This window comes from Salmo salar, chromosome 17 (assembly GCF_965601325.2).
Source record: "Salmo salar chromosome 17, fSalSal1, whole genome shotgun sequence".
NCBI lineage: Eukaryota > Metazoa > Chordata > Actinopteri > Salmoniformes > Salmonidae > Salmo > Salmo salar.
The window spans coordinates 48,416,028-48,434,622 of record NC_138307.1 but is presented as its reverse complement, the minus strand read 5'-3'; the positions used below and the strand labels follow the sequence as shown (position 1 = coordinate 48,434,622).

General features: G+C 41.0%; 1 protein-coding gene across 1 annotated transcript; it reads left to right on the top strand.

The window, feature by feature from the left end:
• Window positions 1-1,157: 1,157 nt before the first annotated feature.
• ldhb (L-lactate dehydrogenase B chain) lies at window positions 1,158-12,785 on the top strand. Its single transcript, NM_001140497.1, has 8 exons — window positions 1,158-1,224; window positions 8,371-8,510; window positions 8,760-8,877; window positions 9,123-9,296; window positions 9,563-9,736; window positions 10,036-10,153; window positions 11,861-11,984; window positions 12,099-12,785. The coding sequence occupies exons 2-8, from the start codon at window positions 8,382-8,384 to the stop codon at window positions 12,264-12,266; spliced, it is 1,005 nt and encodes a 334-aa protein (NP_001133969.1). The 5' UTR covers window positions 1,158-1,224; window positions 8,371-8,381; the 3' UTR covers window positions 12,267-12,785.
• The last annotated feature ends 5,810 nt before the right edge of the window (window positions 12,786-18,595 follow it).

The window sequence follows — 18,595 nt, the reverse complement described above, 5'->3', positions numbered from 1 at the left end:
CATTTTCTAAAATCAAACGGACCCAATACAACTAGAAACAAACATTTTTGAGACTCTTGTTTCCACTAATCGAGGACGAAGAGTATGGTTGGCCAAAAATTATCTGCCCTACACGGAACAGTATCTAACCTGTAACTCCAAGCATAATGGGTGCCACATTTCTTGGGGTTTAATCATATTATCTGGTGTTACAATCTGTAGCTAAGACCATTGCAGCTTGTGAGCTTACTATAAGTTAGGTCTACCTATATTAGAATCACATGTTGTCTATCACCATAGGCTTTAAAACATGCAAACTTGAGCATGATATCTCTCTCTCTCTCCCTTTCCCTCCCCCTCTGTAGGTGCTGAACACCTTTTGGGAATATGGTAGAGTAGGCTATGCCTACAGTTTTCATTTTCCTATTAAAGTCCATTGAATACACCTAGGCTGTGTAATAGGCCTATAATATACCTACACAGTACAACAATAAAGCATAGACTAGATAATACAGTACATGCACATAACGTTTTGTAACAACCAGAGATTGATTCCTGGGGAGACAACTTGAATTAATGTATTTATAGGTAGCCGTTGCTATCACAGCAGAGCAGCTCTTAAAATGTCCTCTTCTGTGTGTGCGCAAATGTATCCCCATGCCAATGTGAATTTGGTCCAAGGGTCATGGCTGGAAGGGATACCGTTTTAGTCAAATTAACGTCAAGCACATCATTTTTTTGCATTTTAGCCTACCCGTTCCTATCCTTAAATAATTATCCTAACCTGCTACATTAATTCTCATAATCTGCTGTGTAAATTCTTTACCTTCTACGAAAAATCAAATCTGACAATAGCTGTAACCCATCAAGCCAAAATCTGGTCCAACCGTCTGACAACCTATTTCACAATCTCAATTGCATCCTACTGGCGTCCTCTCTCCTCGTCCTCGCTTCCTCAAAACCCATTGGATGACAAAGCCAGAGATCCCGCCCGTCTGACTTTCTCCTCCAATGGGGTTTGAGAAAGAGGCGAGGAGAGCGGACGCGAGGATATACTATTGAGATTCTCCCCGTGTCAAACTCAGCCAGTGGTAAAGCCCAATGTTGCATCCTCCTCTTTCTCTAAAACACATTTAAACCCCGCACTCCACAAGTCAAGTCGTCACGCCCTCTCTCTACCTTCTTCACTCGCCTACCTCTTTGGACCAAAAAGGGATATAACTGCTCTTTAAATCGCTGGAAAATGTATGTATCTAGCTACTGCCGGTGTTTGCTTTGACTTTGAGTGAATTCTCATGTACGCTTGTATGCTAAAAAATGCACGTAGGCCGACACTTTTTGTTGTTGGATACATTCTGTAGCTTGCAACAGCCTAAATGTTCTTGAAATGCATACATGGTTAGGGTTTTATTGACATTTTGGAATAGTCGATGTGGGCTATTGCAAGTCCTTTTAGATTTCCTTTACGGCTGAATAGAAATGTATATTTCAGCGTTTTTGTAGGCTGTCTAGTCCTCGGCTACACAAAGCCTAATGGCATGCTGTGTTTTTGCTAGGTAGTAGGCTAGCTCCCTAGAACGACAAGTCGATGGATTCTTACAAAGGTGGCTGTCGCTCACTTTACAGGAAAATGACATTTTCCTCTGAGCTTCGTGGGAGACTCCGTTTTTTAACATGACAAAGTTCTCGTATTACGGAATGTGTAATTTGAAGATGTGGCTAATGATTTACTGACGACTTGAATATTATCTTGAACTGTGCAGAGTATTAATGGAAAGTGACAAACGAGGTGGAGGTTATAGATGTTCTGCCATCTTGCAGTGCAAAAAAAGTATCCGACCATCAAGGACGATGGAAGGACTATTGTATTAAACATTGGCCTACAAGGACATGGCTTCGTTTTTTATATAGAAAAATAATAATTGACCTATTGGGATATCAGTTATCGCATTCCGGACATCTTGAAGCTTCAATATTTTTAATATGATTATTATTATTAATAGGCCTCAATTTGGCGAGTCCACGCCTGCAAGGCCCGAATATATTTTTATATGTCAGATTGTTATGGTAATACTCACATTGAGAGGAAGAATGTTTGATACACCTTTTACATTTGTATCATAAACCATTTTTGAAAAGCTCATGATGAAAGTGGGATTTTTTTTTAGCCCTTTTTGGACTCCTCGTATGATCCGTGAACAGTACATGATACCACGGGCGCAACTTCGGTTTTAGAAGTGGGGGGAATTATTATTATTATTATTATTATTATTATTATAATATATATAAATATCTATCCAGTTAGATGTACACTCCAAACAGCCTATCTGATGGCTCGGAAGGGTCCGCATGGTCCTAAAGCAGACCGTGGACTTGTTTTGTATCACATTCCAATTATAACTGGGGGGGGGCAAAAATGCACTTTCAGAATGTGGGGGACATGTCCCCTATGAAAGTTGAACCCCTGCATGATACAGACATCTTGGTAGCATTCTACATTTACATTTTAGCAGATGCTCTGGATAAGTGACTTGCATACAAGTCACTTATACATGTTTTGTTTGTGGCTACAGGTCCCCTGTGGGAATCAAACTCACAACCCTGGTGTTGCAAGTGCGTACCATGCTCTACCAACGTAGCCACACGGGTCCTATTGTATTTATAGTCCTTAGTGCTCTAAAATATGGATGTCTATGTTATGAAATAAAACTTTCACATTAATTTATTCAACATTGCAAATATTGAAAATCTCAAGTACACTTATTTAGTTCATATTAAAACATTGTTTTAAACAATGTACTCTACAAGTATATCACATTTCCATAGTGTGTTCTCAGCAACTTTAAGTTATGATGAATGTCATTAGCACCACCAACACAGGGAATGGGAAAATGTAAAGGAAACTCCCTCTGCTGGTGATTTGCTGAATGTGCAATCTTAAAGGAGATGAGCTTTAATGTGCCTTCTATTTACTTGAATGAGTAGGTGTCAAACTTTTGACTGGTAGTGTGTATATAAATCCAGTCGTACCTTTTCAAAGTCGGCTATGATTACCAGGCCTGGTTTCCCGAGGTTTTAATAGTGTTCTATTGTTTCCAGTACTTGTCTTCTATTATCTCCGCTGTATCGTCCATGTTATATAACTGTCAAATTAGGACGAATAATACCTGTTAAGGCCGGACAAAGTTGAATTACTGTAACGGATGCTCGCCTTTTCTCCACACCCCGCAAAAAAAGTCGTGTGTTAATTTTTTGGGGGGCAATAAATATGCGGCGCTTTGTTTATAATGCACTGTCCGCTCTGCCTTGAGGCTTTCCCAAGTTGATGGGCAAGAGACCAAACAGCCTCAGATCACGCGTTCAGATCATGTTCAAGCCTCAGATTGGACAGTGAAACACACATTCACACATTTTGGGCAACCAAAATGATTGATTTAAGTGTCAGGTTTATGATGATTTGCGATTTTATAACTTAAATTTTACCGGTAATAGTAAGCCAATCGATAACACCAAGACGGAATGCGTTTTGAAGTGATGAGCCGCTGAGAACAGCTAGCACGTCCAGCAAAGTACATCGCCAGTGACACGCACACACTTCGAGCAGATCAGCAGCTCCACAATGATGTGATTGACTGTCTCCAAGGTGGGGGCTTTTCGTGGCAGCCAGACGAGACAATCGAAGGAGGATGCGGTGAGCAAAGTTACTGGGCTCGAATTTAGTTAAGCTTGCTCTATATAGATTGATGCTTCTAATTGTGCATGTTATAAACTACTTTTATTTTGATGATAGGCAATACTCTATGGCTGGATTTATGTATTTTTATTTTTTTCCCCTCCCAATGCTACATCTAATTTGGCAGACCTAACTTGATAGAAAGCCTTGTAGAAAGAGTCAGACAACCTGGTTCGAATCCAGGCTTTATCACAACCGGCCGTGATTGGGAGTCCCATAGGGCAGCGCACAATTGTCCCAGCGTCGTCAGGGTTTGGCCGGTGTAGGCCTTCATTGTAAATTAGACAGTATGTCAGTGGAAGGGAGGACAGTAGCAGGTGACCCACCCAACTGTGGTTTGATTTCCCATTGTAGCCAATTCAGTTGCTGTAATTCCATTAGTTTTTTTAATCACAAATACAATTGATATCAGTAAAATCACTAATTGGTAGGTCTACCATTACTGCTGTGAGCTTTCATTATCCTCGCTAGTGAGGGAGAGAAATTTGAAAGTGTCTTAAAGATATGTGGGTTTTTGAAACAGAATTACAAGGCAATATTTCTTACATTTTAAAGGTAAACAATCTCAAACTAAAGTTAGTGCTGTGAAAGTGTTCAATGATCAGATCTTCAATCAAAACCTAATATTAGATAAAGGAAACATGTTTATTTAAGTTATGCAACACCCAATTTGCCTGTGAAAAAGTAATTGCCCCCTTACACTCAATAACTGGTTGTGCCACTTTTAGCTGCAATTGAGTCCAACCAAATTCTTCCTGTAGGTGTTCAGTGTCTTTAGTCACTGGAAGTTTTGCCCCCACTCTTCCATGTATAACTGCTTTAACTCGGTGACATTTGTGGGTTTAAGCATGAACTGCTTGTTTAAAGTCCTGCCACAACATCTCAATTGGGATTAGGTCTGGACTTTTGACTAAGCCATTCCAAAACTTCAAATGTGGTGTTTTTTTTAGCAATTTTCATGTAGATTTGTGTTTTGGATCATTGTCTTGCTGCATGACCCAGCTGCGCTTTAGCTTCTGCTTACAGACTGCTGGCCTGACATTCTCCTGTAGAATTCTCTGAGAGTAAATGGTTCCTTCTATTAAGGCAAGTTGTCCAGGTCCTGAGGCAGCAAAGCATCCCCAAACCATTACCACCATACTTGACCATTGGAATGAGGTTGTTACTGTGGAATGCAGTGTTGGGTCCCATTACATCTGGTGAAAAACCAATCTTGTCCAAAAAGTTCTCAAGTTTGCTAAAAAGCACCTGGATGATCATTAAGACTTTTGGAAGTGTGTTTTATGAACAGATGAGTCAAAAGTAACTTTTTGGACAACATGGGCCCCATTTATGCCTTGCGAAAACCAAACACTGCTGGATTTTAAGGTATCTGTGACCAACGGATACATATCTGTATTTCCTGTCATGTGAAATCTATAGATTAGGGCCTAATGAATTTATTTCAATTGACTGATTTCCTCCTATGAACTTTAACTCAGTAAAGTCTTACTTTTTTTTTTGCATGGTTTTTGTTCAGTATACATGACAACGATGTGTCTTGCGATTGCCCCTTCAGTCCACTGTGAATAGGCAGCCTCTGACCCCAGCCATAGGGCCATTTATCAACCCGTTTGTCTAGTATTTTGTTAGCCAATTTCTATAGGATTGACTGACAAGGTGAACACATTGTGCCAGGCAAAGTCTTCATGGGCAAGCCTTTAATTCCCCCTTTCTCGACGTGTCTAGACTTGACAGTTCATGCAGCTTTAGTATTCTGATCATGGAATTCTGAATGCGTCTACACCTACGTTTTAAGTGTCCGGATTCCCTTTTCCCACGCTATATAAAGTTCAGGAGTGGGATCTCTGCTACTTTTAAGAGTTATGATCCAATTTGTAAGCATTACCAACAGTGAATGTGAAAATGGATTCAAAATGGTTGCCCTCTGCTGGTGATTTGCAGGATGTGCAATGACGCAAGCAAAAGGAGGTCTGACTGGTTACATTGCCTACTATGCCAATGTATTTGTATACAATGGACCATAACTTTATAACTAGCAGAAATCCCACTCTGGAACTTTGATATGCCTGTAGAATATATTAAACATTTATATTTTTCTATATTCATAAATATCAAACTACTACTCATTACAGAGTAAGCAATAAAGGTTCATATGACACCAACTTTTAATTTGTAGCACCTACAGATGAAACATTATGGAGTCTTAATGGAGACCTGGGTAAGGTCAATGTCACATTCCGACTACAATTAAATATTTCTCAATTATGCTTTAAGATACAAATGACATGTGAACAAGCTTTCCTCAAAGACCCTTTATTGATAAAATTGAGTGAAAGTCATGGTGTTCTCTTTTTGTTCTTGTTGTGAGGAGTCACCCATAGATACAGTACCAGTCAAAAGTTTGGACACCTACTCATTCCAGGGTTTTTCGTTTGATTTATTTTCTACATTGTAAAGTAAGTGAAGACATCGCAACTATGAAATGACACATATGGAATTGTGTAGTAACAAAGTGTTAAACATATTTTAGATTGAGTATTTCAATTTTTGCTAATTTATAAAAGTAAAAACAAATCACATTTTACATAAGTATTTAGACCCTTCACTCAGTACTTTGTGGAAGCACCTTTTGGCAGCAGTTTACAGCATTGAGTTCTCTTATGCTACAAGCTTGTCTCACCTGTATTGGTAGTTTCTCCCATTCTTCTCTGCAGGTCCTCTCCAGTTCTCCGGTTGGATGGGGAGCATTGCTGACAGAGATATTTTCAGGTTCAAGTCCGGGCTCTGGCTGGGCCACTCAAGGACATTCTGAGACTTGTCCTGAAGCCACTCCTGTGTTGTCTTGGCTGTGTGCTTAGGGTTGTTGTCCTGTTGGAAGGTGAACCTTTGCCCCAGTCTGAGGTCCTGAGCAGGTTTTCATGAAGGATCTCTCTCTCTCTCTCTCCTCCTCTCTCTCTCTCTCTCTCTCTCTCTCTCTCTCTCTCTCTCTCTCTCTCTCTGTGCTGCCATCACCATGCTTCACTGTAGGGATGGTGCCAGGTATCTTCCAGATGTGACAATTGGCATTCAGGCCAAATAATTAAATCTTGGTTTCATCAGACCAGAGAATCTTGTTTCTCATGGTCTGAGAGTATTTAGGTGCCTTTTGGCAAACTCCAAGTGGGCTGTCATGGGCTTTTCACTGAGGAGTGTCTTCCGTCTGGCCACTCTACCATAAAGCCCTGATTGGTGGAGTGCTGCAGAGATGGGTTGTCCTTCTGGAAGTTTCTTCCAATGCCACAGAGGAGCTCAAGCTGAATGGACAATTCCTTTGACCTCGTGGCTTGGTTTTTGCACTTACATGTACTGTCAACTTTTATATAGACAGGTGTGTGCCTTTCCAAATCATGTCCAATCAATTGAATTTACCACAGGTGGACTCCAATGAAGTTGTAGAAACATCTGAAAGATGATCAGTGGAAACAGGATACACCTGAGCTCAATTTCGAGTCTCTTGGCAAGGGGGGGTGAATACTTATTTACATAAGGTATTTCAGTTTTTTTAATTATTTTGAATGTGGGATAAAAAATTGAAACCTGTTAACTTTGTCATTATGTGGTGTTCTGTGTAGATTGCTGAGGATATTTTTTATTTAATATATTTTTAGTATAAGACTGTATAATGTAACAAAAAGTCAAGGGGTCTGAATACTTTCCGAAGGCACTGTATCCTTCATTGTCATAAGATTAAAATATATTAAGACATTTATCAGAGGGTGCACTGTTTTCATATTTAAGAATTGCAATAACATACACTCACATCTGGGTCATGCTACTCGTTATAGGGCTACGTTAGGCCCACTTGTCACATTGTCATGTAAAACTGTAGTAGAACAGGTGTCGTCAGCTGAACTCTTCTATTCAGGTCAAATTGTAATAACACCATTGCTTGACCTTTCTGACTGTCCTGCCTCTGGACTCCAGTATAATTTTTAGCTGCTGATGGAGGATTCAGGCTACTGGTGGCAAACAATTCTAACTCATCACAGTTTTATTTGTTACATGCTTTGTAAACACCTGGTGTAGGACAGGTGTACAATAACAGTGAAGTGCTTACTTCGTCTGCGTCTGTTTTTAAGAAGTGTTATAAATAATGTTTGAGGAGTTTGCGAGCAATAGTAACTGCGTCTCACATGGACTAGACTAGATATTTGCGAACAGAGCAACTCTCCTACTGATATCACTTGTTGTGTAAGTTTGTGTGTGCGCCTCTGCTTCAGCAGCAGCAAATGGAGGGGGGAAATGGATTGTAATTTAGGCTCGGGGGGGGGGGGGGGGGCCTAATGATGAGGGAGGATTAGGGTCACTGTCCGACCCTTTCTTTTTAGGGGGGCAGTTAATAGGATATTGGTTTTAACTGAATAAATGAAATACAGTAGTGTTTGATTGGCTTAAGAATTACATTCCTTGGGCTGGATTCCCAGACACAGATTAAGCCTATGCCTGGACTAAAGAGCGTGCTCAATGGTGAATGTCAATTTGATTGCTTTTCGCCAAGGCATGATGACCTCTCACCCAAATTTCACACTCATCTTGGTTTCCGTTTGAAAAATTTCTCACAGTAGACCAACCTTGATAACTAGTCTGAAGGTTAAACTCGCTCTCCCTCCCTCCAGCGTCGTGAATCATGTCGTCTGTGATGCAGAAGTTGCTCACCCCCGTGGCCAGCGGCCCCGCGGAGCCTCCCAGGAACAAGGTGACCGTGGTGGGGGTGGGCATGGTGGGTATGGCCTGTGCCGTCAGCGTCCTCCTCAGGGTAAGTCTAACTATATCACTGTCTTACTGCTACTTTACTTCTCTTACTATTGTATTATCAGTACTAGTTTACTCTGAGTTTACCTCTACTATTGTGATACCAGCAAATAGTTACTACTCAGTTATGTAGGCTAGTTGTAATTGTGGATTTTACCATGTAATTTCTAACTAAATACCAGGTATTCATATCCTTCCTCTCCTTTTGGCCCTTCACCTCCTCTCCACCCTACCTTCTCCCTCTTTCCTATAGGACTTGGCTGATGAGCTGGCTCTGGTTGATGTGATGGAGGATAAGCTGAAGGGAGAGTTGATGGACCTGCAGCACGGGAGCCTCTTCCTAAAGACGTCTAAGATAGTCGCTGACAAAGGTAAGAGAATCTCCTTGTGTGCATGCCACTGGAGTGGCTCAGAGCTAAAATGGCAGAATATTTATGTATTTCGCAATTGAACATGTAATGCAGCCTATTTTGAAACGAGTGGCCTTACCAGGGTAAGGTTTTGATTACCATTTCGATTCTTTTTTTTGTTTTTTTTTTGTTGTTTTTTACCCCTGCTAAATGTGAATTGGAAAAATCCTACGTAATTCAATTGCTCTTTCTCGATCTCTGTCCAGATTATGCCGTAACGGCTAACTCCCGCATCGTGGTTGTGTCCGCTGGCGTGCGTCAGCAGGAGGGAGAGAGCAGGCTCAACCTGGTTCAGAGGAACGTCAATATCTTCAAACACATCATCCCACAGATTGTCAAACACTCCCCCAACTGCACCCTTATTGTGGTGTCCAACCCAGGTACACAAACAAACAAACAATCCGGTACACACACTGACATTTCAAATAAAATCTTGGACACACAAAATGTTCTTATTCTCCCCTAGATTATGTTGTCCCAACATTCCACCCTTATCAACTACTACAGTATCACACCATTCCACATTACAAGATAGGGCGGTCACTGTGACAACAAATTGGGTGACAGGGATGGGCAGTCATTCATTAGCATTGTCAATGATAAGTGTGTGTGTGTGACCCTATCCCCGTCTTTCCCTACCCCCTAGTGGATGTGCTGACCTATGTGACGTGGAAGTTGAGTGGCTTGCCCAAACACCGTGTCATCGGCAGCGGCACCAACCTGGACTCCGCCCGCTTCCGTTTCCTGATGGCTGAGCGCCTGGGCATCCATGCCTCCAGTTTCAACGGATGGGTGCTGGGAGAACACGGCGATACCAGTGGTGGGGATGATGGCGACAATATTGACGTCAGTGGAGTGTGTACTTCAGTGGGAATCTGAGCTCATGTGTGAACTTCTTGTCACATCTAGTAAGCCACAAGGCTGTTGGCAGATTTAAAGGCTTTAAATGAATCCCACGAAAGTACTTGTTTTGGCATGGGTTTTTACATCACTCTGGACATCAATTATCTCTGTCAGAAAGAATGTGTTATGAGTTGAGTCTGCTTGTTTTAAATAGGAAATTCTAAAATCTGGTTAAATGAATGTGTAAATATCTGACTCTCCCCCTGTGTGTGCTAGTCCCTGTGTGGAGCGGTGTCAATGTGGCTGGAGTCAACTTGCAGAAGCTGAACCCAGAGTTTGGCCTTGATGGAGACAAGGAGGACTGGAAGGCCACCCACAAGGCAGTGGTCGACAGGTAACTACCCTGAACCTATCCCCAGCTCCATCCAGAGTCTAAATATGTGCCTCTGACTCCACCTAGCCCTGGTAGTACATCTGGAGTTTACACCGTATTGCTCCCCACCTTTTGATTCATTCATATCTACTGGAGCTGTCAAGGTGTAAGGGCTAAAATAAGGATGATATAAGGCTGGGCTAATTTTCTGTATAATTCATATAATTAGTTCTACTGATGTTGTATACTAGAATTACTGTCAAAGCCTGCCCTCCCTTCCACATTTTATTTTGAATTCGCTTTTGTGTTTTATTAGGATCCCCCTTAGATGTTGCAAAAGGAGCAGCTATTCTTCCTGGGGTCCACATGAAACATTTAATATACAAGAACGGCTCAAGGACAGCACTACGTCAATTAAAAAAAGGCACACGTAGCCTTCATATCAATACATACACAAATTATCTAGGTGAAATCTGGGAGAGCCGTTGTGAGGTGTTGCTGTATCTGTTTTTTGAACCCAGGTTTGCTGTTCATTTGAGCAATATGAGATGGGAGTTCAATGCAATAAGGGCTCTATATAATACTGTACGCTATCTTGAATTTGTTCTGGATTTGGGGACTGTGAAAAGACCCCTGTTGGGGTAAAAGTGTGTATCAGAGCTGTGTAAGTTGACTATGCAAATAATTTAGAATTTTCAACACATTGTTTCTTATTAAAAGAGGTGACGCAGTCAGTCTCTCCTCAATGCATAGTATTTATATCAGCCCTCTGATTTACAGTGAAGAGCAAGACGTACTACTCTGTTCTGGCCAGCTGCAGCTTAACTAGGTCCTTTGCAGCACTCGACCACATTACTGGACAATAATCAAGATAAGACTAAACTAGAGCCTGCAGGACTTGCTTTTTGGACTGTGGTGTCAAATCAGCATCTCTTTATTACATCTTTACAACCATTGAATCTATATGTTTTGACCACGACAGTTTACAATCGAAGGTAAATGCCAATTAATTTGGTCTCAACTTGTTCAACAGCCACACCATTCATTATCAGATTCAGCTGAGGTCTAGAACTTAGGCAATGATTTTTACCAAATACAATGCTCTTAGTTTTAGACGTTCAGGACCAATTTATTACTGGCCACCCATTCCAAAACAGACTGCAACTCTTTGTTAAGGGTTTCAGTGACTTCATTAGCTGTGGTTGCAGACGCGTATATGGTTGAATCATCAGCATGCATGGACACACGTGCCTTGTTTAATGCCAGTGGCAGGTCACTGGTAAAAATAGTAGAGGCCCTAGGGAGCTGCCCTGTGGTGCACCACACTTTACATGTTTGACATTAGAGAAGCTTCCATTAAAAAGCCATAAAACACGTTTATTTTTATTTTTTTTCAACAGGTTATGGTCAATAATATCAAAGGCTGCGTCAAATGTCAATCATTTGTGTCAGTGCAGTACATGTTGAGTGCCCTTCACTATAAGCATGCTGAAAGTCTTACTTTGTTTACAGAGAAATAGCATTGTATTTGGTCAACACCTTTTATTTTTTTTATTTTTTTTTCCTAACAGTTTGCTAAGAGCTGGCAACGAGCTGATAGGTCTGCTGTTAGAATCAGTAAAGGCTGCTTTACCCCTCATACAGGTTCCTCTCATTGCGAGAGAGACCTGTTCAAGATGGCAACAGTCGGATGTTGACTGACGGTGACTGTTTTGTGTGCTCCTCCAGTGCCTACGAGGTGATCAAGCTGAAGGGGTACACTAACTGGGCCATCGGCCTGAGTGTGGCGGATCTCACTGAGAGCATCATCAAGAACATGAGCAGGATCCATCCTGTCTCCACCATGGTCAAGGTGACGGGATAACGCACCCAGTCACACATTATCCACGTGTAAATGTAAACACACACACGAGAATAAAACACCCATTTTGATGCGATAATTGACGGCTGTGTTTTGTTTCCCAAGGACATGTATGGTATTGGCGAGGAGGTGTTCCTGTCCCTGCCATGTGTGCTGAACAGCAACGGAGTGGGCAGCGTGATCAATATGACCCTGACTGACGCTGAGGTGGGACAGCTGAAGAAAAGCGCAGAAACACTCTGGGGCATCCAGAAGGACCTCAAGGACATCTAGACACACACCTACCCTCTCTTTTCCGTTCCCGATGCAGTCAAACCCAGACCTAGTTCCAACCGTCCTCTGATCTACTGTATCCATCTCCCTTTCATCTTAATCTACTGGTATACTCTTCCTTCCTTGTAGGATTGGGTTGCTGTGTTTCCATGCTAGGTACTGTGTGAACCAGTATGACTGTATGCACCCTCATTGGATTCATGTGTTGAAGCTATTGTACTACGATAAAAAAAAATGTTGGCTTTATCCTCCGTTTGCACTGTCTTGAAGCACTGTTCTGTTCACTTCCTGTAGTGAGAGCAGAAACACAGACCCTATAACTCAGTCTCCTCCTGAGGGGAGCAGTGGTGTTGGTTATTGTGCGAGGAGAGATGTTCAGTCTTTCTTTCTGGCAATCAATGTCAGAGGGCAGAGTTGGACTCAATCGAAATGGCCTACTTTATTTTTACTTACTGTAACACCCATGTTGATTGTGTAATGAATGAGGACAACAACCAATTAATAAATATTTGAACCTTACGAAGCCTGTTGTGTCCAATGATGTAAATGTTTCTCTGTAAAAACTAGTCTACACAATGCCTCCCTGTGGTTAGGTATTGCTACTACATAATCTGACATTTTTTCAAGATGAGTTAAGTGTAGAAGGAAATGCAGATCCTTGGCCATGCTTTTATTCACATAAACCATCAAATTAATTTGGACAATTATTGACATTTTCAGCAAAGAAACATTCTGTTAAATAGCCAACACTACTGCATGCCTTTTACATTGCTTTTCTCCCCCAACCAGCAAATTAAGGCCCTGTCAACTGTTTAGTTGTACTGAAATGCGTCTAGCTGGTTCAAGACAATTACACTACATGGCCAAAAGTATGTGGACACCCCTTCAAATTTAGCAACTAATTTTTAGGGGTGTCCACATATTTTAGTGTAATTGTCTTGAATCATCACGTTGCTGAAAGGTGTATAAAATTGAGCACACCGCCATGCAATCTCCATAGACAAACATTGGGAGAATAGCCCGTACTGAAGCGCTCAATGACTTTCAACGTGGCACCATCATAGAATTCCACCTTTCCAACTAGTCAGTTGGTCAAATCTTTGCCCTGCTAGAGATGCCCCGGTCAACTACAAGTGCTGTTATTGTGAAGTGGTAACAATGGTTCCGCGGTGAAGTGGTAAGCCACACAAGCTCACAGAACGGGACCGCCGGTTGCATTACTCCCTACCGAGATTCAAACTCTCTGGAGGCAATGTCCGCTTAAGAACTGTTCGTCGGGAGCTTCATAACATGGGTTCCCGTGGCCAAGCAGCCGTACACAAGCTTAATCCCCATGAGCAATACCAAGTGTCGGCTGGAGTGGTGTAAAGCTTGCCGCCATTGGACTCTGGAGCAGTGGAAATGTGTTCTATGGAGTGATGAATCACGCTTCACCATCTGGCAGTCCAATGGACAAATCTGGGTTTGGCGGATGCCAGGAGAACTCTACCTGCCCCAAAGCATAGTGCCAACTAAGGTTTGGTGGAGGATAAATAGTGGTCTGGGTATGTCTTTCGTGGTTTGGGCTAGGCCCCTTAGTTCCAGTGAAGGGAAATCTTAACGCTACTGCATTCCAGACAATTCTGTGCTTCCAACTTTTTGGCAACAGTTTTGGGAAGGCCCTTTCCTCTTTCAGCATGACAATGCCCCCGTGCACAAAGCGAGGTCCATACATAAATGGTTTAAGATCGGTGTGGAAGAACTTGACTGGCCTGCACTGAGCCCTGACCTCAACCCCATCAAACACCTTTGGGGTGAATTGGAAAGCCTACTGTGAGCAAGGCCTAATCGCCCAACATCAGTGCCTGACCTCGCTAACGCTCTTGTGACTGAATGGAAGAAATTCCCCGCAGCAATGTTCCAACATCTAGTGGAAAGCCTTCCCAGAAGAGTGGAGGCTGTTATAGCAGCAAAGGAGGGACCAACTCCACATTAATGGTCATGATTTGGGAATGAGATGTTCAACGAGCAGGTGTCCACATACTTTTGCTAATGTGGTGCACTTTTGGCCATTTAGTGTAATAATAATTACATCACACAATACATGTACAAAACTTTTATTTAGCAGACTTGTATTTCCCAAACCCAACTTACAAGTAGACAATATGACACACACTCTTTACCTCATAAGTGACGTGCTATAACGACGCTGCTATAACTGCTACAACAATAAGAAATTGACCGTCTCCGTTGTTTAAATATTGGTTCCTTCTTGGGAAGAGAAAATGCTTTTCAATTTAGGCAGGAACTTCTAGTTCTCGGAGGTAGAGTAGAATAGGCAACAGTTTGCTTGTCCTGGATCTTATGAGGTTGGCCTTGAATGGGTCAAATTTATCGCGCTTTCCAAATCGGAGCCCAAACGGGTTGAAGTTGAATTTGCTGGTCCGAGTTAAACGATGTTTGCAGATCATTTGTCGCTGGTCTTCATCACCCTCTTTCAAAAGGTAACAAAGGTTCGCATCGCCAGGTAAATTCGGACTGACAATCTCGCTTCCTATCACCACAGAGTGCCTCACTTGCACCTTAGCTGGTGTATGTCCTGAGAAAAGAGAGAGCATCAAATTATAAAATCGAATTTTCTTAGCTTATTACTTTTGGATATTACAACGTTTGGCTCAGGACATTATGAGAAGAAAATGAACCTATAAGAAATCCAAAAGTAATTAGAATATATCAAATCAAGAAATTACCTGGGATATCCGTCCACCCAAATCCATGCGTTGGAGTTCCCGATGTTCCATACTGGCGAGTTATTACACAAACAAGGAAAAATGCCAGCATTCTCATTCTGTCAAAAGCAAGTGATGCAGAAAGAAACTATATGTTATCTACACTAAGCTGTCTTTCTTTGATACATGACGTGTATTCTGTGCCTTTTATATTTCCGTCTGTATGCCCCGGATTGTTAGGAGCGAGATGACAGCGAATGAGTCGCGTTCGGAGCGCTGTCCACTGTTTAGTGGTGCTGAAATGAATAGTTCATTACGTTCTAGGAAATGTTGACAACCGAGCCAAGGGATGTCTTTTCTCTGAAAATATGACCGTCAGATGTGGTTATTGTTGAATTGATGCAGTTTGCTAGAGTGCATGAGAGGATAAAAAAATGTAAAATGATTGAGGGATATGAAAAGAGTACGTGTTATGCGTTTGGCTAAAGTAAAAAATAAACATCCATACACTGCAAAAATTTAAATCTAAGTAAGATTAAATATCTTAAATCAAGGCAATATATGCTTGTTTTTTGTCTGACAAGATATTTCTTCTTATCAGCCAGTTTTTATGTTGGAGGTAAAATCAACCAGCTTTTCAGCATCCACTAACTCAGTGGCCTGTGCAAGGTGTGGGACCTCAACTTGATAAGCCATGATGTTTCTATCAAAGCATATAGTTTGAAATGGTTGCTATTCCAAACAATAAAGCCTAGAATCAACAAGAAATGTGCTTTAGACCAGTCCAAATTCTGGCATATTACCATTCTGTACTTCGGCAAAGATCATGGACTTCTGAGTTATGTATTTATTAGAATGTATTACAAGCCATTTGACTGATACAGCATGGTTTACTTCATTGAAACCTAGAAAGTCCCTCAATTTTCCACAGAAATATTGTAGATCTTTAACCTCTGATACAGGTCCCATCTCCCTTTCATTTGAAAAAATTGGGTGCATTGAACTGTCAACATTTTGGCAGCTTCATATATTTGGTTCTGGTTGATCAAAGACTTGCAAATATTTATAAAATTGAGCTTGGAAGCCCATTGTTTAAAGAATACACAAATGTCAAACCATTGGACCCAAAGACTTTATCTGTGATGGCAAATGTATCATATAATGCTGTTTAGGTGTAACATTGCGGTCTGGAAAAAGCTCCTTCCAATGCTTCAAATGATTTTCAATGAGTAACTTCAACCTAGACACAGTCACAATGGAAAGAACAGGTGCAAATACTATCTGTACAGTCTCTATTAACTCAATTATCAGTTGTATATATGCATTGACTTCCAAACTCTCCAAAACAAATGGCAATATCCTTAGCAGGACAAGCATTTGCCCAGATGACTGTTTTAGTTTACCATCACTTGACATTAATGTACTAACATAAATTGGGGAAGGCCGATCTCTAACATCTAGAGGGGAATAAGGGAAACCAAGAATAGCAGAATTCACTGAGTCCAGATCAATCTGTCCTGACACAACAAGATGATTCAAAACACATTTGATTTCCAACGGGGCTATGCCCTCCAGAATTACATGCATAATGTCTTGCGGAGTTTGTTGTATGATATCAAAGGCTGGGAATTCAACTAACTTGCTCCTTCTATTGATCCCATATGTTGTTCTCAGGCTGTTGCGAGGCAAGTCCGTCTGTACCTTTTTCTATTTCATCACACTTTCTGACATGCTTCTCCAATGTCCTTTTAGTATATGCATCCTCATTGAAGTGTGTCTGCATGTCCTCAAAAGAACACTCAGTGTTCTTTTGAGGACATTCTTTTGAGGACAAGTTCTTTTTTGACATTCTTTTGAGGACAAGTGCAGGCAAAGCCCACACCCTTTGAACCTTGCTAGTTCATGTTGTGCTAGGGTGTCTCCAGAGAGAGAGACCATGGTACCATATATTGTTTTCTCTCCGTTAATAATTAGCATTTTAACCCCACTGTACAATGCATCCATGTCTTCTTTGATTCTATTCAATATTACATCTACACCAGATTGACGGAGGTCTACTGATCTAGCTATGCCAAGTAGCCTGATAGCAGCCAGTTTAGACCTGAATTTTGGATTTATATTTCCTAGGGTGTAGTACACCATTAACAACTTGTTTTTTGATGCAAAGGATCCTAGTGGATTACAGATTTCTATTTCATCCGTGTACAGAACCATCTGCAATGCCTTTGGTTTCTCTGAAAATAAGGGATGTGATTTTAGAAGAGCACCATCAACAATGTCATGAAAAAAACTTTCCCTGCACATCTGGGGTCCCTTTTCAACCACAGACACAATCCTTGGGTGATAAGAACTGCTCTAGACTTTTGACTAATGGTACATAATGAAATAGTTTGTCTTTGATAAAGAAGTATTTTGATCCTCCACATTTCATCCTGCATATGTTTTGAGCGTTTGGAATTTCCTCTGCATCCAAACAGCTAAACTGCTTCTTAATAACACTGTCCTGTCTAAATGTTGTTGCAACGCCAGCAAAAGGGTCAATGAAATTGTCAAATATATCCATTGCATCTTTTTCAAGTTGACCTGATGTGCTTCCTGAAGGCTTCTTTAGCACTGCCTCCATCTGCTTCCTGAGGTTGTCCAATAGTGATGATTGATAATACTAAATTACTTCACCCATGATTGATTCTTGTAATGTCGGTCTGTCAGAATCGGATGCATTATATTTGACCAACATTCAACCCCATTCAGGACGAATGGGGGTGCCAAGTGTTTGCATAGCCAACACAACATATAAGGCCTATTTCTACGAATGAATCGAGATTATTTGCTGAGAAATTATGCCATATACCACCAATAGGCTTACCTATAGGCTAAACCACCTATAGGCTAAACCACCTATAGGCTAAACCACCTATAGGCTAAACCACCTATAGGCTAAACCACCTATAGGCTAGGCAACATTGAGAAAAGGACTATACACTTGAAAAGGCTACATGGACTGAACATGGATTAAGAGCGAGGTCAGGTTTCAATGTGTGGATATACATTACACAGCCCTAACATTTGGCTGTCACTGAATGAGGAGGAGCAAAGTTCAAGCGAACGTTTTTGTCGCAATTACTGTTTTTTCCCTAACTTAAGCTATTGTTTCAAAACAAAAATGTGATTTGTGTAATTATTTAGGCTATTGTAATTAATGTCGAGGTCCCTCAATTGCAGACATATGATGTGCATGATAATAAAACTCCAGTAGGCCTAATATAGTCTACAGCGCCTAAATAAGGAGGAAACCATAGCCCTATAAATAGTATGGACAAATTCATGATATAAATAATAAACATTTACATTTTGATATAAAAAATACAATATCCAAATGTGAATGAGTATTTTAATATCATGAATTTGGTGTACTGTTTAAGGCTAGGGAAACCACAGAATAATGACGGTAAAACTTTCATATATAATTTATGTAGGATCTTCATTTGATCGCTCTTTTGTTGCTGAGAATTGTCCTGCACAGCAGGAAATGCAAACTTGTAGTGTATTTGAGTTTTAAAATGCCTTCTAAAGTTTGTAATTTCCAGTAATGAAAAATTTATCAACCCCTATAAAAATGTC

Excerpts from the sequence above, each read along its gene's own strand:
- ldhb (NM_001140497.1), top strand. The coding sequence starts at position 8,382 with ATGTCGTCTGTGATGCAGAAGTTGCTCACCCCCGTGGCCAGCGGCCCC. Across the intron at positions 8,878-9,122 it reads TAAGATAGTCGCTGACAAAG|ATTATGCCGTAACGGCTAAC; the intron begins GTAAGAGAATCT and ends ATCTCTGTCCAG. Across the intron at positions 10,154-11,860 it reads CACAAGGCAGTGGTCGACAG|TGCCTACGAGGTGATCAAGC; the intron begins GTAACTACCCTG and ends GTGCTCCTCCAG.